The sequence below is a fragment of the Pezoporus wallicus genome, unplaced genomic scaffold (assembly GCF_028554395.1).
Source record: "Pezoporus wallicus isolate ANWC-B61680 ecotype Strahan unplaced genomic scaffold, APGP_CSIRO_Pwel_v1 contig_8705, whole genome shotgun sequence".
Lineage (NCBI taxonomy): Eukaryota > Metazoa > Chordata > Aves > Psittaciformes > Psittacidae > Pezoporus > Pezoporus wallicus.
The window spans coordinates 329,856-355,239 of NW_026638439.1; the positions used below are offsets into that span (position 1 = coordinate 329,856).

Genomic DNA, 25,384 nt, shown 5'->3' on the forward strand with positions numbered 1-25,384 from the left:
AATGCAATAATAGAGAGAACAGCATGTTCCCCTTGTCAGGGCCAAAGCTACCAAAGCAGAACAGGAATTTGCCTGGGGCAGCCACATGCTTAATGGCTTTATTATTATTATTATCTGAGCAATTTGAGGATGCTTCCCAGCACAGAGGAGAGCAGCGAGCCCAGAGCCACCTCTGTGCATGTAACAGGTTTATTTTTCTCATCTAGCTGAATTCAGCAGCTGAAAGAAACACATGGGCTGTTCATTTCTCCACACAGAGGTACAGTACAGCTCATTTCAGAACATTTGAAGTCAAAGGAGGTGATCCTGCCCCTCTGCTCTCACACGATCCCACTTGGAGCACTGTGTGCAGTTCTGGTGTCCTCAACAGAAGGACATGGAGCCGTTGGAGCAAATTCAGAGGAGGCCATGAGGATTTGATAAGGGTCTGGAGCACCTCGCCTATGAAGACAGGCTGAGAAAGTTGGGGCTGTTCAGCCTGGAGAAGAGAAGCTGCATGGAGACCTCAGAGCAGCTTCCAGTATCTGAAGGGGGCTACAAGGATGCTGGAGAGCATCCTCTGCAGCCTCTTCATCACGGGCTGCAGAGACAGGACAAGGGCTGAGGGGTTTAAACTTAAACAGGGGAGATTTAGATTGGATATAAGGAAGAAGTTCTTCCCTGCAAGGGTGTGAGGCGCTGGCACAGGGTGCCAGTGGCTGCTTCACCCCTGGTAGGGTTCAAGGCCAGGTTAGACAGGGCTTGGAGGAATCCACAGCAGGGGGCTGGAACTGGATGATCTTAAGGTCTATTTCCAACCCAAACCACTCTATCATTCTATATTAATGAAATGAGGCTCTTGCACAGTCTATGGCCTTGGATCTTCTAGGTTAGGACAGCTTAACCTTCTCAGTAATTTATTTCATTGAGTTATTCAGATTACTTGCATTTAATTTTACCATAATATAGTTAACTTGTGCATTTCCCTGAAATACTGTAATTTTTCCATGTCCCTCCCTCAGCTTCAATGTGTTTATTATCTCATTTTTGGTTTTGGAGCATTTTTGATAATACATGAATCTAATGTTTAAAAAATGTCACGATTGTCAGAAAGATGATGGAATTTGCCCCACCATCAAAAAGAAAATAAGTACTTTCTGTATTTATTCTCATCCAAAAATCACTGAAACAAACAAGGAAGCACCAAATTACTTTTCTGATTATAGACATCCACTTATCAGGCAAACAGCAAAGCACCCACAAAAAGCCTCATAATTTTCTATTCAAGCTGATTCTTTAAAATGCTTTTATTAATAAAGAGCCCTACATTACTGGTAATGTGATCTGGCTGGGATGCACACCAGAAACACAGAGCACAAGCACAAAGGAAGGGACCATTAGAAACAGCTATACCCATCTGAGACCTGACATCTGTTTGAATCCATAACAATTCTCTGCTTCCTTACACACACAATGACTAACCTTGAAAAAACTATTTATAACTGAAACCATACTATGAAGTGGCACTCCAGTACCTGGCAACCAGAGACACATCTCCACGACCTCTTTCTGCATGGGCTACCTGACAATGGCCAATGGCCATGACATGGGACTGATGTGCCATGGGCTCCTGGTTGCTAAACAAGACACTTGCACACAGACTGATCTCTGGAGTTCAGGAATGGCTGAAAATTAACTTTCTACACAGTCTTACAAAGTGGATTTCCTAAGTATTTCGGTTCTCAAAACCACCAATGTTTTTAATATCTTGACTGGAATACACAGTGTATGAGTGTACAAACAGCAGGAACACATACAGATTAGAAACCCAAAGTCACTTGGGAAGAGAGGGATTACTTCTTTCCAAAAGGATGTTTATTAACTCGCCTTTCTAAAAAGTTCAGCATGTGAAAAAGAAGAGGCCATATGCTTACCACTTGTCCCTGAGACATCCACCTTATTTTTCAGTTAAGAAGCCAATCTTCCCCCAAATCCCCCTAAAACCTAGCAGATGGGCTGAATTACCAGCTGGGAGAAGGCTAGTGCCACAATAATATTATTAAAACATCCCCCAAACAAACAAGGACAGCCACAAGAAAAGCCTGGTTTAGAGCAGGATCCCTCTAGACCCAGGCAGTGATGTGCATGATGACGTGCAACAATTTCTTCATACAGAGAAGAGTTATGTGGCATATTTAAAGCCTTTAATTTCTATTCCCTTGTTTAAGTGAGATTATTGCTCCCTGTAGCCAATAACAATAGATTTCTTAAGTTTCTTCTGACTTGCCAGCAAAGCAAATATCCTCTGGTAAATCTATGAACTGAACAATGATTTCTCATTTTCACAACAGCACAGTCAATCCAATTTTTCAGTTATAAGTCTCAAGCTGCTCCCCATCAGCTTGTTAACGTAAGTGCTGTACTCTAAAACATGCCTAAAAGAATCTCCATAGGCTTTGCCATCCCAAGTTGCTTCTGAACATTGAATTCATTGCTTATGAATCACTTCACTGTATGTAAACACTTGAATCACTAAGCCACATCTAATACCGTTCACAGTAATCAAGTGATGCTGTTACAGTGGATTCTGGAGCAACAAACGTCTGCATGGGCTCACTGAAGCAGCTCTAAAAACAGGGCTATTAGTGTTTCACTCTTAAAAGCAGGTTTTGCCTGTTTGTGAACACAGTTTATGTGCAGATGCTAAATACCTGTAAAATATTGTCAGGCCTCGTGTCTCCTTGAGAGACTCACAAGAGTTCCACCAACCCCACTAAGGCTGTCCAAATGACACTGTATTTTTTCTGGTAATTGAGGCACCTACGAAATTATAGGAATGATGTGACAACATGACCTATGGTTTAAGCTGCCATGCCATTTCATCTCAGTACCAAGTCAGACAGATAAGAATCCAAGGAAAAAAACTACTCACCCCCCAGAGCAAGTCACTTTGCCTCCTTAAGGTTAAATTAAAATGTATAAAACAAACCAAGGCTCAGATCCCCTGAAGCATTCTCATAACTGTTCATGCTAACTCGTGAAAGTGTTGTTTGGGTTCCCTAAACACTGTTAGCTACAATTTTTCCCATGCACATGTCACAAACCTTGATGCCAAGCTCGATGTTCTCCCCGCCGTACACATCCATCCCAGGATCCAGAAGCCCAATCTCTCCGAAGAACTTTCTGTGCACAACAAAAGAGCAGCCGATCATCGCCGGCGTCCTGGATGAAGAGAAGAACAACAGAAATGTACAATTATTGGCATTTTCCACTTTTTAATGGACCAACGGCTGATTTCTGCAAAGCTCCTGTTGGCTTCAGATGTTTCTGGCCACTGTTTATCATAGAATGGTTTGGGTTGGAAAGGACCTTAAGATCAGTCCAGTTCCAACCCCTCTGCCATGGGCAGGGATGCCTCACATTAGACCATGTCACCCAAGGCTCTGTCCAACCTGGCCTTGAACACTGCCAGGGATGGAGCATTTACCACTTCTTTGGCAATCTGTTCCAGTGCCTCACCATCCTCAGAGTAAAGAACCTCTTCCTTATATCTAACTTGAACTTCCCCTGTTTAAGTTTGAACCCATCACCCCTGGTCCTATCACTACAGTCCCTGATGTCCAGCATCCTTGTAGGCCCCCTTCAGATATCATCCCAGGCACTTCTCAGCAATGAGTGAGCTCTGTTCCTTTGGAGACATTACCAGTGCAGTGAAACTGTCCCAAAGTTCATTTTCCTGTCTATACACTAGAGAAAGAGTTCTCCTGGGATTAAATTAGTGAAAAGCTTTCAGGTCCTGGCTTTGTCACAGACACCTTGGTCTGTCTATGGGCAAGGGCACAACTCTGAGTTTCCATTCCCTGTAAGTAAAGGAAATGTAATAATGGCATTTCCTTTCTCTTACTTTCTTCTTGCATGTCTAGTACAGACTAGACTTCAGAACAGACATTAGTTTTTAAAGTATCCTGTGAAACAGGGTTTCTGATTGGGATCTTTATAGTATATCACAAGGAATCATCACCAACCAGCAACAAGCAGCTGAACTGTGCATTTGCAGAAGGAAACCCTTCAAAAACTCAAAGACAACAGCTTGCAGAAATATCTGCTGAGTCATTTGCCCAGTTCCACCATTATGGCCAGGGCTCTGCATTAGAGATCAAGTTGTCACATTCATCCTGTAAAACCTCATGCCCTCCAGCTAACAGTGCTGCTCAGCTCCACATCTGCAAGAGCAGCCAAGCACAGTGTTCAGTCAAGGAAAACGATAGAGAAAAATGAGAGTGGTACTAATAATACTGATATCAGTGGAATAGCAGAAAGACTGGGGGAAAGCTTAGTGTCAGGGGTTAATGTATAATAGCTATGCAATTTCAAAGACATAATAGCTGGTTGTGTTTATTAACAACCCTGACTGCAACGTGCACACACACTATCCCTCCCTCATTACCTTGCAAAACACCTCACCAGATCTCCATTAACGTCATCCTCATTTCATGCCTTGAGATGAGGATGCTGTTCTGATTCACGCAGGCTGAGATCATGTTTGGGGGTAGTTTCTGAGTGGCTGAACACTTGTGACCCTCTCCATAAAATTACACTTTGCCACAGAGCATGGCACTGAACAAAACCGTATCATTATGTTCTTGCTGCCTGGGGACACACTAATCTGCTGCAGTTGTGGCATGTGGGAAGTTCACCCCCTGGGATATTTTCTGTACTAAAATAGAAATATAAGAACTATCCCCCATTCAACTTGCTTTCATTTGAATCCATGCTGTAAAGGAGAAAAAAAGGATCCACTTAGAGGGTTGAGCAGGAAGGAGACAATGAATTTTACAGATAAGCCATGCCAAGGTACTGCCAGAATCTGCTTCTATGGGGAGCTATGGGACACCTTTGCCCACCCAGAGCTCAAAGCACTGAGAGGTGGAAGCTCCACCACACAGGATGGGATGGCCATCACCTCTGCAGCTCCTCACCTGGGCCTAGGGGACACACTCTTTGTGCTGCCTGCGGAAGACCTGCAGGATGTAACATCAGCGGTAGACTGTGTATCTGGATATCCCACAGCACTTAGAAATGCCCATTCTCCAGAGCAAAATCTGGTCTTGAGGTAGAAACTGGGCAAGAGGATCATGTATTTTAACAGCAGCCTCAAAACCCTGGCTCAAAGCACATTTCAGGGCTTGTCCACGCTGTGGAGCATGTTTAAGGCTAACTAAGCAGTTATGGCTTGTAGAGGTGGAAAGTACCCTCAAACATACCTAGACACAGGTTACAGACAGGTAGGATCAAGCCCACTCTCAACTTCTCCATCCACACCACACAGGATGTCCATATGGGGCTCCATAATCCCACGGACCTCACAGGTCAGCTCTGCCAAATTAATCTTCATGAAATCCTTGAGCTCCTTGGAGGAAAGTTTCTAGCCACTGAAGTATTATTATTTATGGACATTTTAATACTTCTGATAGACTGGTAGAACAGCTGCATGCTGCTGCCATATTAAATTAGAATTGAAATCCATCAGAGGCTTATGTCAATAGATTTCTTCCCTGACAGCAAGCTCGGCCTTCCTTCCAATCAGCAGTATAATGTTTCATGGTTTGCTGCCACTCTAGTACTTAAGATTTCAATTCTATTGCTTTATTTGTAGCAAGTTAACAGCCATCAGCAGAAACAATTCTTTGTGAAATGATAACCACGTTACAGATGCCAAATCTAATAGCTCCATTATCTTAGATTACCTCCTGGAATTAAAGAGAAGGGTAAGCTGTTCTGGTTTTACAAGGAGTATGCAGTTCCTCTCCTCCACTGGGAATAGGTGTGGTGGAGCATGGCAACATTTGACTTCGCTAGTCAAAACCTGCAAGGCCTGTTAAAGGCACTCAGAGAGCAGTTAAAGACAGGAAGAAAACAAAACAAGTGAAAGTTTCAGACAAATTAAACTGCATTTCTGACCCAGTAACACAGATCATGGCCAGCAGGTCAAAGGAGGTGATCCTGCCTCTCTATTCTGCTTTCTTGAGACCCCATTGGAGCACTTGCGCAGTTCTGGTATCCTCAACATAAGAAAGACTTGGAGCAAGTCCAGAGAAGGCCACGAGGTCGACCAGGGGCTGAAGCAGGTCCTGTATGGAGACAGGTTGTGAACTCTGGGGCTGTTCAGTCTGGAGAAGCTGCGTGGAGACCTCAGAGGAGCTTCCAGTGTCTGAAGGGGGCTTACAAGGATGCCAGAGAGGGACTCTTCATCAGTGACTGTAGCAATAGGACAACGGGTAACAGGCTTAAACTTAAACAGGGAAGATTTAGGTTGGATATAAGGAAGAAGTTTTTCCCTGTAAGGGTGGTGAGGCGCTGGCACAGGGTGTCCAGAGAAGCTGTGGCTGCTTCATCCCTGGCAGTGTTCAAGGCCAGGTTGGACTTGTTTGAGGCTTGGAGCAAGCTGCTGTAGCGGAAGGTGTCTCTGTCTGTGGCAGGGGTTAAAACTGGATGAGCTTTAAGGTCCCTTCCAACCCAAACCATTGTTATTCTATGATTCTATGATCATTGGGACCTCGCTAACAGATAAACAAGGTTTTCTCAACTGGAAGCCACTCAACAGCCATGCACAGGAGCCATACCCCAAGAATGCCTTTTTCATCGTTATTTTGCAACATACCTTCACTTTGTAGACCACAGAGTCACCTTTCCAAAACGTTCTTAGAAACACCCTAGTCGGCTTTCCTAACTTTCACCTTCAAATCTTCCTAATCTTCATTGCTTTCCATATCCAACACGGTGAAGCATGCAAAGCAACATTCCTGTGTGGGTCCCAAGTCCCTCAAGCAATAGAAATCAAGTGCTACATTCTTCTTTGTAACAATGCCTCCATATTAAATAAATGGGGAATCAAGCTGCGCTAAACAATTTAAATGAAAACACCATTTGATTTTGTAGTAAATCCTTCAAAAAGGTGGACGTTTACAATAACAGATAGCTCATCCACAAGGAAATAATGGCCTGCAGACAAAGAGCTGGTAAAGCCTCTTGTTCCTCTGCCTCTTAATTAAAAGCATTAACACAGCTTGTTTTTAAAAATCACCCAGCTCAGCTAAACGCATTTTTATTTGTCCCGATAGCTATTCATGCCGTAATGAGAAAGGAAAAGCAGAATTTGGCAGGAAAGGATGAACAGAGATGTTTAGCACAATGATTGGGTTTGTACTCGGAAACGCACAGTGTTAGATCCCTGCCATTCGTTCGGTTGGCTCCTCTATGCAATGAGTGTCAAAAAGGTCAAGAAAAGCAGCTTTTATGAAATATCCTCAGCATGAAGCTCTAAGTAAAGATGAAGAAGATACAGGGAAAAACATTCATCCTAGCCTATTAAGTTACTATAATGGTCTTCCTTTCTTTAGTGCACAGTTACCATCTAATGATTAAAAAGTCTGAAGTTGATTGCTTCTTCAATCCAAGGAAATAATTTTCCTACACAATTGGATTTTGCTTCCAATTTTATACTAAAGCACAAGTTATAAAATATGTAGAAAAAAGGTATTAGAAAAATAATCAGTGGTCACACCACTGAGAATATACTTTAAAAACTGCTGGGTGTCCTGTTTCTGCTGCTGTTTCTAATAAACCTCACTCATGGAGCTGCTCACCTTCAACAACACTGCTTTAGCAGACACAGCACCGTGGTTCCACGTATTTGGGATGGTGCTTTACCTGCCCAGCAAGGCACTGCTGTCCCTCTCCCGAACCTGACAGTCCTAATTTAACATGCCAAAATCAAACATCTCCATTTCCCCGTTTTGAGCTTTCAGACTTGTCCAAAACACACACAATTCTCCACCTTTGCTGCCTGTCAGCACCTCCACACTTCCGCAGGGGGTCACTGGCAGGAGCCAGAAGCTCAGCAGGAAACACTGGGAGACTCCGAGCTCCATGGCTTAGATTTAACCAACTCATAGTTTGTAGAACATTGCAGGTAAATGACAAAATTGCATCAAATTAAGCCCATGGCTTTAAACAATGGCCTATCAGAGAATCATAGAATAGTTAGGGTTGGGAAGGACCTTAAGATCACCCAGTTCCAACCCCCCTGCCATGGGCAGGGACACCTCACACTAAACCATGCCACCCAAGGCTCTGGCCAACCTGGCCTTGAACACCGCCAGAGATGGAGCATTCTCAACTTCCTTGGGCAACCCATTCCAGTGCCTCACCACCCTAACAGGAAAGAACATCCTATCAATTATTTCCCTGATGATACCAGGTTAAGGAAGAACACCAGCTTTATTTTTACTTGCCACTCTATGATAAAACACAATTTTCTTTTGGCTATTTTTAGACAAAATTAAGGACCTGATTTGCAAACAGAAACAACTGTCAGTGCTGTCGCCTCTGTGCTTCTGCATTTGTGGCCCAGTGAACACACTGCAGAATAAATAAAGACTGGGATGAGTAACACAGGTTTAGAGGAAGCAAATACGTGCCTGGAAATTAAAGGTAAGTATGTGGCATTAATGTTCGGCCCCTCTGGTTGTAAGATGGGGTTAAATCAGACCGTAGCCACAGGCAGCAGACCTCCATGGGGTAGAGACCCTACTCCATAAGCTGTGTCCCTGGGGCCTGGGGACTGCTTGGCCTCGTGAGGGGACTCTAGGCTGGAGCCCTCCATTGCAGCTCCTCCCTGGCCAGGCTGGGCAGGGCACTGAGCCCAGTCTGAACACTGCAAGATGGCTCTGGGGTGCTGGAGCGGCAATGTCTCTTCTGGGTGCTCCAAGGCCCACCCTGGGGCTGCCACCATACCTGAGTGATGTGCTGTTCTCAGGGGGATCTGCAGTCAGACTGCCTGCAAAGCCTCAGAGCAAACCTCTGGTCCTTCAGGTTTGGGAGGGGGCAACGACAGAGAAATGGAAGAGGAGAGGATCCAAATGAATCAACTGGAGAACAAGAAGCCCATTTTTCAATTGCAGCTGGCTTAGTGACCATCCACATCCCTGGGAGCTGCTCTGCAGAGCCCGACTCTTGGGGCCTATGGAGTGATAAGATTGTGACAGGAGAGGCTGGCCAGAGCCCAGAGCTGGAAGCAACACCATTCTTTGAAATGACGTTATGCCAAGGCAAGACAACTCACTCTACAGGGGAAACTTCATCACCTCTACCCCACCACTGGGCTTCGCTCCTCTTCCCCTGTCCTCAGAGACAGGTTTGGCCACATCCAGAGGGTACCAGTGAGGATGAGGATGGGGCAGCACTCTCCTGCCTGGCACAAGACCTCACAGCCCTCCTCCCCACAAGCTCCTCAACTGCAATGGCAAATTCGTGGTGCCCTGTCTCACCACTTTGCTTCTCTCAAAAGCAAACATGCAGGGCAGATGTAGCCTGGGTGCATGCTATGGAGCTTTAAAAGTGAACTTCTGATCATTAATTAAAGAACTTGGCAGTAATGGAAGCATGTTTGAGTGCCAGGGCACCCACGGGAGGTGGACAACAGCAGCACACAAGGGCAAGATCATAAATCACAGTATGGTTTAGGTTAGAAAGGACAAAGCTCATCCAGTTCCAATCCCCTGCCATGGGCATGGACACCTTCCACTAGAGCAGGTTGCTCCAAGCCCTGTCCAACCTGGCCTTGAACACTGACAGGCATGGGGAAGCCACAGCTTCTCTGGGCACCCTGTGCCAGCGCCTCAGCACCCTCACATTAAGGAATTTCTTCCTTATATCCAACCTAAATCTCACCTGTTTAAATTTAAACCCATCACCACTTCTCCTGTCACTACAGTCCCTGATGAAGAATCCCTCTTTAGCATCACAAAAGCCCAAAACCTAATGTCACACAATGAAGCACATCTCCAAAGGAGAAACATAAACTGCTTCTGCCTCCTGCAGCGGGGCATCTACATGCAGATGAGGAGTCAGGCAGGAGCCACGCTCTCAGCTCCCCTTCACTGCCTGCGTAATGGCTTGGGCAGATAAAAGCTGGATGCCTTTCATGAGAATGTAATAACATTTCTACAGAGGAGCAGCATTTCAGCCCACAGCAGCATACCTTGCTGAGTATTATCCCCAGGGTGGCATCTGCAATACTTGTTTCTTGAATAATTCTAGCTTCCCTGCCCCAGTGACCTTGGTTAATTGTCTGTTTCAAATGGGTTTATTTTCCCCCTGTTGCTAAGTACTACAGAATCACAAAACAAATTACAAATAAGAGAAAGCCCATAAAGGAGATGCTAGACTGAATGCCTTTCATGAATTTACTGGAGATTAATACCACATAAACTTTTAATAGCAAAGAAGCTGTGAAAACTACTTATTTTTTAAAATACCTATTATGTCTACCCATGTCTGTGACCTTGCCCAAGATAGATTTGACTTTGTCGCTGTTGTGTGCCGGCTCCAATTTCCATGTCAAGAACCTCAGGCAAAGCACTGAACTTCTTTGCACCTCTGTTTCCTCATCTGCCAGATGAGTGTAGTACCTAGATGCTCTCAAGAAAAAGATTCCTAAAGGTCTTACACTCAAAGCAGATCTGCAAATTGCTGCTACATTTTCCTTGCATAGGAATTATCCAGCCAGAGTGTATCTTGTAATCAAACCCAGGAGCTAAGCCACAAAGCCTTGGCTCTGACAGAAAAATAGATGTTTTCTTCTATCTCATTAGTTAGGACATGTTAACAAACATGAGATAAAAACCTACCAAAACAAAGCAGTTTGTTATTTTAATCTGAGTTGGGAAGTGAGAGGAAATCAGAGCCTCTTCGCCACGCTGTGTATCACTGCACCGTGCACAGAAAGCTGCTGTTCCTTCCCTTGGGGTAGGTAAGGAAGGCACGCACCTTGAAAGATTAATCAAGAGGAGGTCACGGTCTCTTCCGACTATCGACTGTCATCTGCCTCTTCAACTCGAGTGGCAAGCACCCTCCTGAAGAGCTGATTCAGGGCTTTTCAATCCCACGTGAACTTTTCATTAAAACACAAGTGTTTGTCTATGCAAATCAGGCCTATTTAGTCCACATTAGAGATGCAGAACTCCCCAGGGCAATGTCAGAGACTGGCTTCAAAGCTTCACCAGAAGTAGCTTAAAACCTCATTTCTGCTAATGAAATCCACCTCATTGGGCAGCTCTGAGCAGAACGGGAGGTGCCTTCACCAATCTTCCTAGATACTTGGAATGAACCTACACAGCTACAGCCAACACCCTTAAGCCATTTTCCAGTTCCTCAAGAAGACAATGATTTCACACAGCCCTAGACTCAAGGATGCGCATTTGTACCACTTCAAAAATCCAATGTCAAGGGAGGAAACAAAGGCTGGGATTTCACTGCTGGGAAGATGAAAGGTTTCTTGTACTTACTTTCTCTAACGTGATCTTTTGGCACTTGCAGCCCCTGACTTACAACAAAATGTCTGGTGCAGGAAAAAGACCGAACGTTTATCCTCAGAAATACCTAAGATAGAAACCAGAGTTTGGGTGTCAAAGACTACACATGCTTCTCTAACCCGGTATTTAATCCTAATCCCATTACCACTTGTTTTCAAACTGTAAAACCACAGACTTTGGTATTGGAAGGGACCTTAAAACTCATCCAATTCCAACACCTGCCACAGGCAGGGACCCCTTCCACTGGAGCAGCTTGCTTCAAGCCCCATCCAACCTGGCCTTGAACACTGCCAGGGATGGGGCAGCCACAGCTTCTCTGGGCACCCTGTGCCAGCGCCTCAGCACCCTCACAGGAAAGAACTGCTGCCTAAGAGCTCATCTCAGTCTCCCCTCTGGCAGGTTAAAGCCATTCCCCTTGGCCTGTCCCTACAGGCCCTTGTCCCAAGCCCCGCTCCAGCTTTCCTGGAGCCCCTTTAGGCAATGGAGCTAATCTGAAGCCTCCTCAGAGCCTTCTCTTCTCCAGGCTGACCCAGCCCAGCTCTCTCAGCCTGGCTCCAGAGCAGAGCTGCTCCAGCCCTCGCAGCATCTACGTGGCCTCCTCTGGACTCTCAAATGGGAACACCCAATTCCTTATGGACAAAGTAGACCTCAAATATGCAAAACCTGCAGTGGGCACACTTTAGTAGCACCTCTGGGGCTCTGACCTCCCGCTGGCTGTGCCCCCTTCCCCAGAGGGTTCGGCTCCATGGTGCTGCTCACACTCACTGAAGAGCTGGTCCATGTCACTTCTGCAGGAATTGCTTTACCAGGAATACAACCCTTCGCTCTCTGTCAGGAATAATCACAGTATAGCTGTAACTTCATCTCCTTCCAGTGTTGCTAGACTGCTAATTAAATGACAATTACTTTTAGATGTAATATGTATAACTAACAGGCACTTAACAGGAACACGTTATTTACTTTTCCTTTTTTAACATGAATACATTTTCCCTCAAGGGCAGCAGACTTCCTTCAGCAGACCCAGTTTCCTTCAAATCCTCAGCAGCTCCTCCTAACCATAAATTCCTCCCAAACACTAAAGTTGAGGCACTATCAGAAATACGTGTTGGGCGAGGACTTCTCATTATTAGTTCTGCACAGCCCCATGTTGCCTTTGGGTATATGCCTGTAATGGATGCTGAAGTTTAAGCTTCCAGAGAGTGAAGTTATTGGGAATTTCACAGATATTTCCACAGACAGAATTTGGGCGAACACGTTTATGTTCATGATAGGCTGATACCAAGAGCAGGGACATGAGAAATGGTTATTGACAGATGGAACAGTTTCACTTTGTGGGTAAATGAGAATGCACTGAAATAGCCCTGTAAGCACCTCAAAGAAGCTGAGTAATGCGTTTATTTTGACAACTACTTGATAGGAGCCCATTGGTAGGGAGGGCAGCTCTCAGGTTTATCTTACCCTTCACGCATCCATAGCGCAGAAGCACAATTCCTGAGAAATATAACAGATACAGTTTGTGCCTCCAGCGTTTAATAGTAAATGTCAGTCTCATTTTTCAGGGTCTGGGGTTTATTTTAAACACTGAGCAAAACAGAACAGCAAAACGAATATGGGAAGAGCTGCACTGAAATGCAAACGCCAATTTATAAAGATGATTGCCATTTCGGATTCACCTGTATCTGGATTAGAGCAGATCTACTTAACCACAAATCAGATGTACCAATATTTGCAAAGGGATTTATCTAAACTGCCTGTTTAAGGGTCAGACAACTTAAGACCAACAGCTTCAAAAGCAGAAATTACATGCCATCCCAGGTACATTTATCACACCAAAAGACCTATTTTAAGGCTCTGTGCCTTTCCTCCCACAGATGTGCACAGGATGGGGACCACAGCTTCTCTGGGGAACCTATGCCAGGGCCTCACCACCCTCGCAGGGAAGAACTTCTTCCTTATACCTAACCTGAACTTCCCTTGGGGACTATCTGCAGTCAGCAGTCAAGGAGCAAAAGAAATGTGAAAAGCAGTTTCTTTTTCCCCTTCCAATTGTCATCCCAAGGAATATAACATCACTGACTGACTACACACAGTCAAACTGGAGAAGGCAGCACAGACATTCGTTTAGCCATGCCCGCAGGCACTTTCTTCAATTCCATTTGGCAACAAACTGCCAGGACTAAAAGGGACAAGGTCAAGGGAAGGCCCAGACTTGGCATGGACACAGGCTCCTCTGCAGGACGCAGAGGGGACCACACGTCACCCACCATGGTGCTGGTTGTGTGAAGGGGTGTTTGAGATGCTTGGGTCATTCAGCTCTGCAATATGGTTTTGTAGCTTGCGGCATAAAAATGCAGCCAGGAGCAGAAAGGGGCTGCTCCCTTTTCTAGAGAAAGGCAACATTTTTACCCAGGGTATCCCAAGTGCTTTGCCATTCTCGTTTTGCTAACAAAGCATCTGTCCAATGCTATAATAGGTTTGTGGCCAAAAGGCTGACTCTTTTATCTGTGTTTTGCCTAAAAGTTAAGCAACATCAGATTCCTCGGGGTAAAGGATGTGCAGTTTGCTCTGGCAGACCTCCAACACGCTGCAGGCATTGAACAAATCAAGACTTTGTGACTGAATCCATGGTTTGGAAAAAAACTGGAGGGAGTGGATGTCAGCGTCTGAACTCCTAGGAAAGAAGCTGGATGAGTTGGGAAACCGTTACCGGTGACCATCTGTGGAACCCCGCACACACGAAGACCAAGAGCTGCAATGAGTTCACAAAGGACACATACCATGACTTTGAATCCAAGCTGCCTTCCGGTTCTAACACAAATGAGTATTAATTTAAATTGCATTTTTAAAGTGTTTGCAGAAGCTTCTTGCTTGTGCAAAAGTTACAGTGGGAAGGAAAGACAAAAATAAAGGCATGTGCTAGGAATCACTGCCAGTGCTACTGCCCAGAATAACAATTATGCCCTCGCTTCCTTGAAAGCACCACATGCCAGGAGAGCCAAAAGCACTTTCTCTGCACTTTGGCTTTTAATCAAGGAAAAACATGTGTGGATTTTAGCGGTTTAAGAACAACCGCAGAAGAGCAAAGGAGGCAAGAAAAGGTCTAAGCTATTGCTCGCCAGAGCGAGGTGCAGAAGGAAGCTGCTTTTGAAGGGCAGGCTGCAACATTACAGAGTCAATCGGACATGGGCAGTGAACAGCAAAACCAAACTCTGCTGGAAGCCGTGGCGTGAACCTGTACATAACCTCCACAGGACAAGTGCTATAATGAAAAGGCTCATAATCTGCACATGAAATGCATCCCAACACTCCAGAGTTAGTGCTGCACTGAAGAACCTCTTTACAGAGGCCCCACTTTACCATCCCCGCTCGAATTGAGAGGTGAGAGTCTGACATTTCAACAGCTGAGAGACTCAATTGTAGATGGCATGCTCTCACTGAGGAATTTACTCTGAATTAGGAAAACCATTTAAAGCCCCACTGATGGCTTGTGACACATTTTGAGAGACTCTTGCCTTGCAGTTTTCAGAAAGAGCACTGCTATACAAACCACTGCACAGCACAGAGAGACTGAGAAACTGCTGCTTTATCCCTGCAGATGTGCAGCATTAATAGGGATGTAGGGTACAGCAAAAGACACTGTGGAAACAAACTGTTCGGCTGGCAGCAGCTCCCACTTGGAAAAAAAACAAACAACCCAAAACTCTGCTCTCACAAATATCCATCCACCAGCAGTCAGAAATACTGTTTGGCAAATTCTGGTTTTACTCAGGCAAACAGTGCCAACTTTAATAATGCGGTTTCAATTAAAAAATGACCGAATAAAAGAAGCCCAGAATACCTGTTTTCCATGAGATCAGTGCTTACAGCTGATCTTCAGACAGGCTCCAATTCAGCAAAACCCTAAACACATCCCCAGCATCAACCATGACCTCCAAGACCTTCAGATCCCTGATGTTACATGTTTCACTCTATCCTTACCCAGAGACTCAGCTTTCACTGAGGCCAAAGCAGCTTGCTATAATCAACACTGATTAAACTGCCTCCATCCACCTGAAGGCTTGTGGAACTGACCCCATCCTTCAACAGTTTTAAAGAGAAAAGGCAAATCCATGCACATAACATCACTTATGCAGAACTCTGGCAGCACCATGAGATTCCAGCCCTAAATCTAGACCATGTAAGAGCACCCTCAGAAACATGGTCATCCAGGTAACGAGAAAGGAAAGAACATGCTGACAGTGGAACCATGATAGCAGAGCATGTGCTATCAGAGAGGTGCCCTCACGGCAGACAAATGTCTGAGCTACCTATAAATCCCTTTACAGAAGTATGATCTGGGTTTTTAGATAGGTGTTGGGGCCCTGACACGAGAGGGACATGGAGCTGTTGGAGTGAGTCCAGAGGAGGCCACAGAGATGCCGCGAGGGCTGGAGCAGCTCTGCTCTGGATCCAGGCTGAGAGAGCTGGGCTGGAGAAGCCTAGAGAAGAGAAGGCTCCTGAAGGGGAGACCTGAGAGCAGCTGCACAAAATTCCCATCTGTATCCAGGGGACACAGAGGTTTTGGCCTGGAGCGACTGCTCGTGCCAGGGCATTTGTGATCGGGACCATTTGACCTGGAGCTGTTCTCCAGGCCCTGTGCTGGCTGCAGAGAGTTACAGGGCAGAGGAAAGACTTGAAAAAAATCCAACTGCCCCCCCAAAAGTCAACTCACCAAAGCACATTGCGCTGTGCCAGCAGCTGGGTTCCAGCTCTGTCTCTCCCAGGGGCTTTGCTGGAATCGGGCAGCTGCAGATGGGGAAAACGCTTCCCTCACGCTCACAGAAGCTTCCCAAAATAGTTTTCAACAATTATTTTAACCAAAAAAGCTCATCTGGCCAATGCAGTCAATGGAAAATTCCTGCGCACTGCCCGCAGCAAACCAGCCCCATCAGCCATGCACACATATGGAGAACAAGATGACAGATTTGACTCCACATCTCACCTTCCAGAACTGGATGAAAATTTCCCCTCTCAATTTAAACACAAAAAAGGTTCTTCTGACTTTCTGAGGCCCTGAGTGTCTACAGAGCTGCTTCTGAACCACACCAAGAACTGGATGCAAGAGCCAAAACTCTGCAGTATTAGCCTGGGATTTAGAGCATCTGTGTGGTTGATTTTTCTCCCCATTAATTTAATTTGACAGAAAAGAGCAGGAAGGCTTCTGGCTCCCATGTGGGCCAAGTGGATAAACAGCAAGAATTTTAAGGGAAGCTGAAACTAAACAGAAAAGAAAGAGGTTGGTGCTCTGGCTAACAGCCTTTTGTCCCCACCAGCCACTCTGTGCCCTCCAAGCTCTAACGAGGCTATTTTCATGCTTATCACTTGGCTGTTTCAACCTATCTTTTGCATTCGATTTAGACCATTTTGATTGGGAAAATAACACTCTTCAAAGAAGAGCAGTTTTCCACTTTGGATCCCGTGGTGCAAGAGGAGAGGCAGTGCCCAGCCACCCCCTAGATCCACTGGATTCCGACTCCAGAGCAGCAAATCCTAATGCTACTGCTTAGGAGTAATTCCTTAATGGGAAAACATTTGTGCAGCTCTGTAGTCAGAACTGCACACATTTAGCACCCCAACCATCCTTGCAGAAGAGCTCTTAAAACCTTGTTTATTATTTTCCTAAATATTTTCCAGTATGGGCAGATACACTGTACAAGCTGTAGCAGGCACGGCACAAGCCAGAGCATTTAATTCATACAATCACAGCTTGCTTTGGTTTGGAAGTGACCTTAAAGGTCCCTCAGTCCCAACCCCTGCCACGGGCAGGGACACCTTCCACTAGAGCAGCTTGCTCCAAGCCCCTGTGTCCAACCTGGCCTTGAACACTGCCAGGGATGGGGCAACCACAGCTTCTCTGGGCACCCTGTGCCAGCGTCTCAGCACCCTCACAGGGAAGAGCTTCTGCCTAAGACCTTATCTAAATCAATTCAGAGCACTGACTCTGGGTTACAGTAAGACACATTTAAGTAAGAGTTGCTGATGCCAGCTGATTTACACACTGTGGAGCAGCAATGGGTTCTCGCTGAATGTGTCCATCTCCGACCTCTCAGCAGCATATTTGAGCACAAGTGTTTCCAAGCCACAACACTCCTTTATTCCTTTACAGGCGTCTCAGCCAGACTGAAATGTATCCAGACTTAAAGGAGGCTTGAGGTCTAACCTTAGCCTTGGTTTGGAAACTCACTGCTTCCAAGTGGGGAAGAGACAAGGTGACTTTCTCTGCTGACTGAAACTGTGTAGGAGTTGTAACTTGGATATATGCAAATGAAACCAGGCAAGTCAAGACTTTCCTTCTTCAAAGCACATCCCACAGCAGAGCTCTTGCAATAATAAATAACACCAGGCGTAAATCTTAAACCCTCCCTCTTCAATCAATGGAAAATCTTAGCTCAAAACAGAGTTTTGCAATCAGCTTCAGCAAGGGAAAGGCTCTTAGCCACGATCTTGAGGGTTTTGACAGACACTTTGTGCCAAAGCTAAGCCCTCTGTGTCTGCCCCACCTCTTCCAGTAACTGCAGGTTTTAATTAAAGCACAAACGTATGACACTAATTCACATTCTCAGCTACACAACCCCATAAACCATCCCGCACATCCAACTGAACGACTCCGGATTGAGCCTGTTGGAGGGAGATCAGAGTGTGGCCAATCAGCTACACAAGGAACACACTCATTAAACACCAGCTGCTTCCCAGTTTCCTATGGTTTGATCAGCCACCCACTCTGACAATATAAACAATCAAGACGCTGTATGAGAGGTGGCAAATGGTCTATGGCTAAAAGAGGGTGATGCCATATGAGGAAAAAACAACACAGGCACAGAGACCCCAATGTCTGTGCTTACACTCTGATCTCTGGTGGCTTTATGAGAAGGCAGGATTCAGAGATTGCACCAAGCCCCCTCAATCAGCTGTTTATCATGACAGTTTGGGTTTATTTTAGCAACTGCAATACAACTGCAACCCTAACTACTTGCCTGTTGCTCTGTTACCGCATGACTTCTTCTTCTCCCATCATCTAGTAGCAAACACCACCTACGTCAACAGCAAAAGGTGAATATCAGGTGGACTTTAGGGACAGAGATGGGCAGCCATTTTCACAAAGGATTTTAATGCAAAAAATGTATTTAGTTCAACAGGAACTTTAACTTTGCAACCACAGAAGGCCGCCCACAGCCTCCTTAGTTATTTTCTCCGGCATGAAAACTTGGATTTTAGCTTAGATTAACACAGCCCCCAATTCCCAAAGTGACATTTTTGTTCCAGATGACAATCTGATATTCATTCAGCTGCATTCATGTGCAGATCCTTCCCATCAGATGACAGAAACAAAAATCTCTGACAAACAAAAGTCACTGAGAACTTAATACCAGGCTCAGAAAATGATGCAGGGTTCAAAACTGCCGTATCATGAGCTTCCAGCAGCAGTTATCCTGTCCAAAGCAATCTGTGTAGCCAGGGAAAGCTAAACTGCACCTTCCCAACACAGGGAAACTGGGAAACCTGTTCCCAAGGTTTCTGTGTCACCCACACCAGGAGTTACCTGCTTGGGGGCTCTGTCACAAGCATCACGTAATGGCTTAGCAGGAGTTAAAAAGTGAGGTGGGAGGGGATTGCTTTTGGTTTGGGTTATTTTTTTCTCCCCATAGTAGAGAATAATTCCCTACGGGAATGACCTACACAGAGTTTGCAAAACAACTGCAGACATTCAATTGCTTTTTTCAAATGAGGTATTTTCTTTTATACAAACCTGGAACACATTTTAATAGGGCACTTCAGAAATATCAAACTAGGGGCATAAGAGTTCTTTCCATCAACCAAAGAGAATAAGAAAGGGAATGTTATATATAACACCCTTATTAGTAAAGTGTGTAATAGGACACACCTAAAGGCTTCAGATGATAAGAACAGCACTTGGGCTTTCAAAAAACAACATCCTGCAGAGCATCAGTGCACTCCCTTTGCTTCACTGTTCAACATCTGCACTGCAGCTCCCCTGCCCAATAAAGGGATTTAAAATTACTTGGAATTTTTAATGGAACATGAGAACTGCCAGCAAATTCCACTGTCTCAGATCTGTACTCCCAAGGAATAGAGAAGAGAAGAGAAGCAAAAAACAACAGGTCAAGTGCAACACTGTGAAGTGAACCGGACAATTAAAAGGCTCAATAGGGAATAGTTTACCTGATATTTCTTATAGAGAAAGGCTGAAAGATACCACAGAAATTGTAAAAAGAAAAGGTTATTTGGAATGTAAGTGATGATGGGAATTTACTGCCACAGAGTACCAGGAAAAGCTGGATATTCAGGATTTCTGGAGGGTAGGTCCAGAGGAACATTTTCAATGCCCAGGTCCAGGGGCAAATGGATGCTACGTCCAACATCACTCATAGCACAAGGCAGGAGGAAACAGAACATCCTGGGCTTGCCTTACTCTTGCTTTTCACAGGTATCCCATTGGAGAGGCTGGATACAAAGCTGCATGGGGTTTTCATTACATTAAATAGGATTATTCTTATAAAACTTCATGATTAAGGCAACTAATTCCTCATCTTTTTTAAATGCAAGGTTTCAAGCAGTATCCCCGATGCCCCAACAACTGATGCATTTGACATTATGGTGGGTCACAAAAAGACAGAAGCAGAGTGTTTTCCAATACCGTTTTCTTGAAAAGGACCTTGCTTTCATTCTCCATCAAATGCAACATTTCAGCAGAAACCCAGCATCAAAACTTTGACTTCTGACATTTCCAACCAGCACCGGAGCTCTGTGCTGCTCCATGCATGACTGAACTAAGGTGAAAGCACGTTTCAGACAAACAGGCAGTGTGCACAAGGGATTTCAGCAACACTCATGAGATTAATTCAGGAGAGTAATGCTATCCTGACCACACATCATTTCTGCTTTCCTTTGATACCACTGCCCATTACATGTGCATTAGCACAACAGCAATAACTCCACTCTGCTAGTTAAAAGCAAGGTACAATCAGGACCTTGAGAATAAAGAAGCAAGTTTTCCACACTAATTCAGCTCCCTGTCAGCCCCCATCCCAGGCAGGCTGGCTCCAGGGTCACGTAGAGTCAATAAATACACTATGTCTTTGGAAAACGAGAGTCCACCATTCCCCTCACCATCACAGAATCATGTACAGGAAAAGCAGGCTTCTGCCCCAGGATTAACAGAAAATGTTATTCAGTATATGGGCAACTGCCAACATAGCTATATAAAGCTGCTCACTCCAGACATCTGACCTAAAAATCACATCTGCCTTCTTCATAAATACAGTATGTTGCTCTTATGTGACCAAAAATTTCATGCCTGCCACACTGTGCTTGAAACAGATGCTTGACAAAACTCCAGGGATATAAATAGGGCAATTATTTACTAAGGCCATATGTTGGAAGCATGTAAGATGGACTTGCTTAACTGAAAAGCCTTCAAAAAACAGTAATGATAATAACAGGACTGAACAGATCTCAGATCTAATATTCTTTGGAGCTTTTTGGTTTGGGGCATTGTTCACTAGAAACTGAAATGACCTCTAAATAGCTTTCCTGTGCCCTCTATGACAAACCTCTCTAGTCATCATGCCCAGACACAGGGTCTGATTGAGCAGGCCATGGGCCCAGAGCTCCCTGTGGAGAATGGAGCTCAGCTCACCAGTCATGACAGCAGCTAGAAAACAACCCTCACGTGGTGCTTGCAGCATGGACATCCTCACTGCCTACAGTACTTGAAGACCTTACAGACGTAACAGCACGCATCGCTGCCCACCCCAAAATTTCTTGCTCAGTTAACGCCAAGATGATTTCTCCAGCAACCACTGCAGAAGCAGCAGATCACCATTCAGAGCGAGCCAGATGGAAGGAACAGGCCAGCAAGACCTTCAGGATATTCACGAAAGACAAATGCCAAGTCCTGCACCTGGAGCAGCCTAACCCTTTGCATGAAGACATGCAGCTGAGGAAGAGCTGGGCATCCTGGGGACAGCAGCACATCCCAACAGCAACACAGGAATTGTTGCTGTACAGTGCTACAGCAGCACAGCTGTAGCAACAGCCAGTAGAGAACAGGACTATTCCCCTTCACTGGGTACTTGTTAGGTCACATCTGGAAGATCATCCAGTGTTGGGTCCCCAGGGGTAAGAGAAGGAGCAGCCCAGGGCAAGCAAGTTCAGCAGAGGTCCTTGAGATGGTGGAGGAGAGGCTGTGGGAACAGGGACAGATCAGTGTGGGTAGAAGGCTTCAGGGACACACACCTGCTAATGGCCTCCCATACCTGCAAGGCATTTACCAAGGCAACAGAGCGCCAGGCTCTTTCACTCTTTCTCCAACAGCTTGATGTTCGAAGTTACCATCATTAAATACACAGCCTTTCAAAGAGCTCCATCCAGACCCTGCTCACTAATGCAACAGGATATGTTACAAATTTCTTTGTTATTTCCTGGGTAGAATCCCCTTCCCTTTCAGTAGCCTTCATATTTGATGTTTCTATTTTCACTGTTACGCTTCTTGGAACATCAAATATTTCCTGGGTTGGGTTTTTAATATATGGGAAATTATGCACACCATATGCAAGGGGGAGCAGAACATGCTGACTGCACAAGTAGGTGGAAAAGTCCACAGGGAACAGCAGCAGAAGGCAGGCAAGACACTGCATTAAATATTAGTGTTTCAAAGTTGCTGAGCAAAGGGGGAAGATTATGGTAGCCAGGTTTGAGATCTACCCTTGCTCCTTCACTCCAGTCCCCAAAGGCAAGGGAGAAAGAGCAAAGCCTGATGCCCAAATGTGAAACATATGGTGAATAATTCAGAACTCATCCATTTTTCTGATGAAATCTCAGGAAAATAAACATGCCAGTATTTGTGTGATCCTTAGTTCTGCATAAAGGGACAAATCCTCCAAGGTGCTGATCATCAGCAAGAGCTGACTCTCATGGGGGATGAGGATGCTCAGTAACTCCTGTCCATCGGCATCCCTGCTTGACTGCTGGGAGAGTTTAGCTCTCCTTGCTCTTGTCAAGCTGCATTTTCAACTTCACTGCCTCACTTATTTCCCCTCTCCTGCTTCAGAGGCTGAATATTCAGCACTCTGGCGTTACATGAGAACATACCCATCTCTGTGACTAAACCAAGAGATATGGGCTTTAAGTTTAGGGGCACTAGTAGTTGTCTACAGATAAGTTCATTTCTGTAAACAGCGTTTTCCTTTACAGCAAATGGCAGTTTACAACAGTTCACAAAGTTCTGGTCCACAATGAATAGTAACTGCATCCCAAAATCTCAACTGTTTCACTGAAGCAAATCATTCAACAGCTCTTAGAGGTCTTCAGAAGCAAAATCCAATTCCCAAAGGTGACCTGGATGCCTACAATCACAAACCTCATCAGTTTGGGGCAGCTCCAAATTCTCTTCTCTTTTCTCTTACTGCTGTAAGAAGTGAGGAAAATGGTTCTGCAATCCCATTATCTTCCCTAAAACTGTAGGAGAGGTTCAACATTAACAGAAACGTGTTACCACTACGAAGTGACTGGGCTCGTCAACTTGATTCCCAGCAATGCAGCAGGAAGCTTTTGCACCAAAATACCTTAAGAAACACTAAACAGGGGAGAGATTTAGGTTCAATATAAGGAAGTAGTTCTTCTCTGTGATGGTGCTGAGGCACTGGCACAGGGTGCCCAGAGAAGCTGTGGCTGCCCCATCCCTGGCAGTGTTCAAGGTCAGATTGGACGGGGCTTGGAGCAACCTGCTCTAGTGGAATGGGTACAAACTCAACACACTTTGCCACAACTTCTTAAAAAGCTCTTTTTCTCCACAACTGGACTCCCTTGGGGCCCCAGGGGAAAAGGTGTGAACACCAACCTCCCCAGATGCCATGCACTAGCATTTACACGTGCTTTGAAGCTGATTGCTAAGAGATAACTGTCCCAGCCCCTACACTTGCAGCTTCTCTTTTAGGAGGGGTGTAGACTGCAGCTCTGCAGAACCACATATGGACTCCCTGGAGCTGACTCTTGACACAACAGCCCCAGGGATCTGGTTCTGGAGTGACAGGGATGTCCTTCAAGCTGTCACAAAATGAGGCTCCGCAGCTCTGAATTCATCACCCTGCTGCTGTCAGTGCCCTGCCACAAAGAGCAGGATCACGCCACACCGTTATCTGGGGTGCTCATCTGCCTGTTCACACTGGCGGTGTCAGCCCAGGGGACTGCCACCATTTACTGATGGTGATGAGGCATTCTTGGACTATCCAGCACCTGCATCACTCTCCACTTTTTAGGACATTAAAAGTGATCTCAGGTGCACGAGGAAGACGTATCACACCCTGGCAGATTTTTCATGAGATGGCATCTAACACAGTGCACTTTTTCTCAGCAGAATCATTTGTTTTCCGCTTCATAGCAGGCAAGACAGAGTGCACAAACCACCTTACAAAAGAGCTTCGTTTAAAGGAGGCCGGTACAGTCAATAAATGTGCTGAGAAATATGCCAATTAGCGTTCTGCCCTCAGGGTATAGGCCTAGGGCTCTATTCCTGTCCTCCTTACAGCTTGATGTGTGGCCCTGGGTGAGCCACTTACACATCCTATGCTTCATTCCATCTGTAAACACCTTTCTCCATCTATTCAGACTCCAAGGCCTTTGCAACATGGATTGCTTCCGCTATGTATTTGATGCATGCCTATTAAATGCTTCATCTTGTTAGGAATGGCTATGGAAAGTACTGTGAGACAGAATAAAAACATCAACCATAGTATCAAGAGGTCAAGGGAACACCCAGGACATGTATTACACGAGAGTTCATGCTGAACACCCCTCCTTCCAGATTCAGTTGGTCAAGGTGACAACAAAGACCTGCAATTCCCACCAGTCAATTAAACTGTGACCATTTATACAGCCAACGTGATGCTTTTATGAACCATCTGCTCCTGGCTTATTTTTGCTGTTAAATGCAGCTAACGTTTGCAGTTGTTAAACTTTGTCATTTTAAGACACTTTCGCATGGCTATAAATTAATTTTAGCTTGTGTGAGTCATGCTGTTGTTAGCAGGATACTTCTTCAAGACAGAAAAGGTAGCCCAGCCAGCCCCTGTGCATCCCTCTGCCCTCTTCCAGTTCTACCTTGTTCCCTGCTATGTCTAAAGGGGCAGTAAATGTGTTCTACTGTCTGCTGGTTAAACCTAATAAGCCAGATCCTGCTGTGGAAACCCCAGATCTAACACAAGGTGCTTTCCACAAAGATCACTTCCAGTGGCTAACACTGTGCATGACTTTAGAAAGAGCAAAAAACCCCTCTCCTTCACAATCTGCAGGACACAAGCCAAGCAGGGTATTTAATGGGCTACTGTACTTACATACAGGGAAGAATTTCTTTTTTCAGGGAGAATCCTTGATGTTGGATGTTAATGAGAGAGAATCTTTCAGAGCAGAAAAGCTCTTTAGAGACTTTAAATATCCCTGTTTCATGGGATTTCAGAACTCAATCAACATCTACATAGGATGAAAGAAGAGCTCATGGGAGCTCTGCAATCCAGCTCCCAGCTTCCCTCTCCTGTGTTCTGCCCTCTTAGAAACCTTTCTGTAAGATAGCCACAGAGTGTCAAATGCAGGTGGTGTTGTAATTCAGATACAAATTCTCTATCAGGGGTCCCTTCCAACCCTGCTAATGCTGTGTACTCGAGAGGTTTTCCTGCACTTGACAGTGCAGTTAGCCGATGCAGCCCAGAAGTCAGGACACATACAGCAATTCTCCCATTCCAGCTGACTTCATTTTCTGATTCCAAGGTAAGCTCTGCCCTATCTCCCAGCCCCTCAAGCATGGGCACACACCTCCTCTACCAGAAATCCAAACCCGCCCAGCCAACAAGTCACCGTTTGGATTCCCTCCAGATTATCTCCCTGCTCAAAAAGCAGCACAAGCAATAACCTGTGCTGAGGACGTGCTGCACCTCCACGTATCACCGAGGCAATGCGTGAGATACCCACAGATTCAC

The 25,384-nt window shown here is 45.3% G+C and overlaps 1 protein-coding gene across 3 annotated transcripts in view; it reads right to left on the bottom strand.

Moving 5' to 3' along the window:
* The window catches only part of GALNT17 (polypeptide N-acetylgalactosaminyltransferase 17), a 182,279-nt gene that overhangs the window by 66,433 nt on the left and 90,462 nt on the right, over positions 1–25,384 (bottom strand). For all 3 annotated transcript variants that reach the window (XM_057410692.1, XM_057410693.1, XM_057410694.1), the window contains one exon: positions 3,084–3,201. In XM_057410692.1, coding sequence (XP_057266675.1) covers positions 3,084–3,201 — 118 coding nt within the window. The remainder of the gene's footprint in view (positions 1–3,083; positions 3,202–25,384) is intronic.